Here is a 1,053-nt window from a genome sequence, read left to right as displayed (position 1 = left end):
TATATATATATATATATATAACAGAATGAAAGAGAAATCATCGAAATTTGAACCAGAATATATTTGTAAACAGATGATTACAGTATCATAAAACCTCCTGCTTCCGTATGATGTTAAAATTTCAGATTTATTACCAAAAGAAACTTTAATATACAATAATTTTGGGGACGACAACCTTCATTATAGTAAGATAAGAACATGCCTCGTTTTCTGAGCTAAATTATTCATATTCATTTTTTGTACTCCTCTAGACAACGTGTTCTGCGACTTTTACATTTTTAATACGAAGCAGAAAATTTTGACAAATGAATTACGTTCAAAGAATGTGTTGATATGTCGTTTATGCTTTTATACAAATCATTACCGTACAATATTTTTTACGTAGACAAATATAATCGAAGATCGTTCATCAACTCACCGAAAGATGGTGCTGCTTTTGCCTTTCATTGTTCCGATGCTTATTGGAAGAACGCTAGACGTTCGAAAGTTTCAAATAGGCCCTAACATCTATAATGAGGACGACTACAAAGATGTAAGTTTGTTGCTGTTGTTTTTCATGTGTTTCTGTGTGTTTTAATAATCTCTGTAATAACTAAGCAATTGTAATATTTCCTTGTTCTGATCCAGAGATTTTTACTGGGTGATCGTAACAGTTATACTTTGGCAAAAATAACGACGCTAACAGCAATTTTTTTATCGGATATATAAAGAATTTAATTTAAAAAATAGAGTATCTAATTAAATAAAAACATTTTAAGAAAGATGCCTGTAAACTGTGCAATTATTTTCTTTGTTTGGTAAGAAAAAAAGAAGAGAAGAGAAAAGTATAATATATTATAACATTACTTCATCAATTTTTTCCGTAAAAGGAAACAGCTACACTACTCAAAATAAACCGATTATGTGATGTAAATGAAGGTCGCTCTTATATTCTAGGTAGTTTGTTTAGAATTTCGAGCAAAGCTACACTGCGAAAGACTAGAGAGAAGGTAGTTATGGGAATTCGAACCCGCGCCCCTTAGAGGGGCAGTCAAGCGCCCTAACCACCTGGCC

The 1,053-nt window shown here is 31.9% G+C and overlaps 1 protein-coding gene across 1 annotated transcript in view; it reads left to right on the top strand.

The window, feature by feature from the left end:
- The window catches only part of LOC111085766, a 14,931-nt gene that overhangs the window by 1,194 nt on the left and 12,684 nt on the right, over positions 1-1,053 (top strand). The window contains exon 2 of the mRNA XM_022385929.1: positions 386-532. Within this exon, the coding sequence (XP_022241637.1) occupies positions 425-532 (108 nt within the window). The 5' untranslated portion in view covers positions 386-424. The remainder of the gene's footprint in view (positions 1-385; positions 533-1,053) is intronic.

The sequence above is a fragment of the Limulus polyphemus genome, unplaced genomic scaffold, assembly GCF_000517525.1.
Source record: "Limulus polyphemus unplaced genomic scaffold, Limulus_polyphemus-2.1.2 Scaffold606, whole genome shotgun sequence".
Taxonomy (NCBI): Eukaryota; Metazoa; Arthropoda; class Merostomata; order Xiphosura; family Limulidae; genus Limulus; species Limulus polyphemus.
The sequence above is the reverse complement of the archived record's forward strand: the minus strand, read 5'-3'. Positions and strand labels throughout refer to the sequence as shown.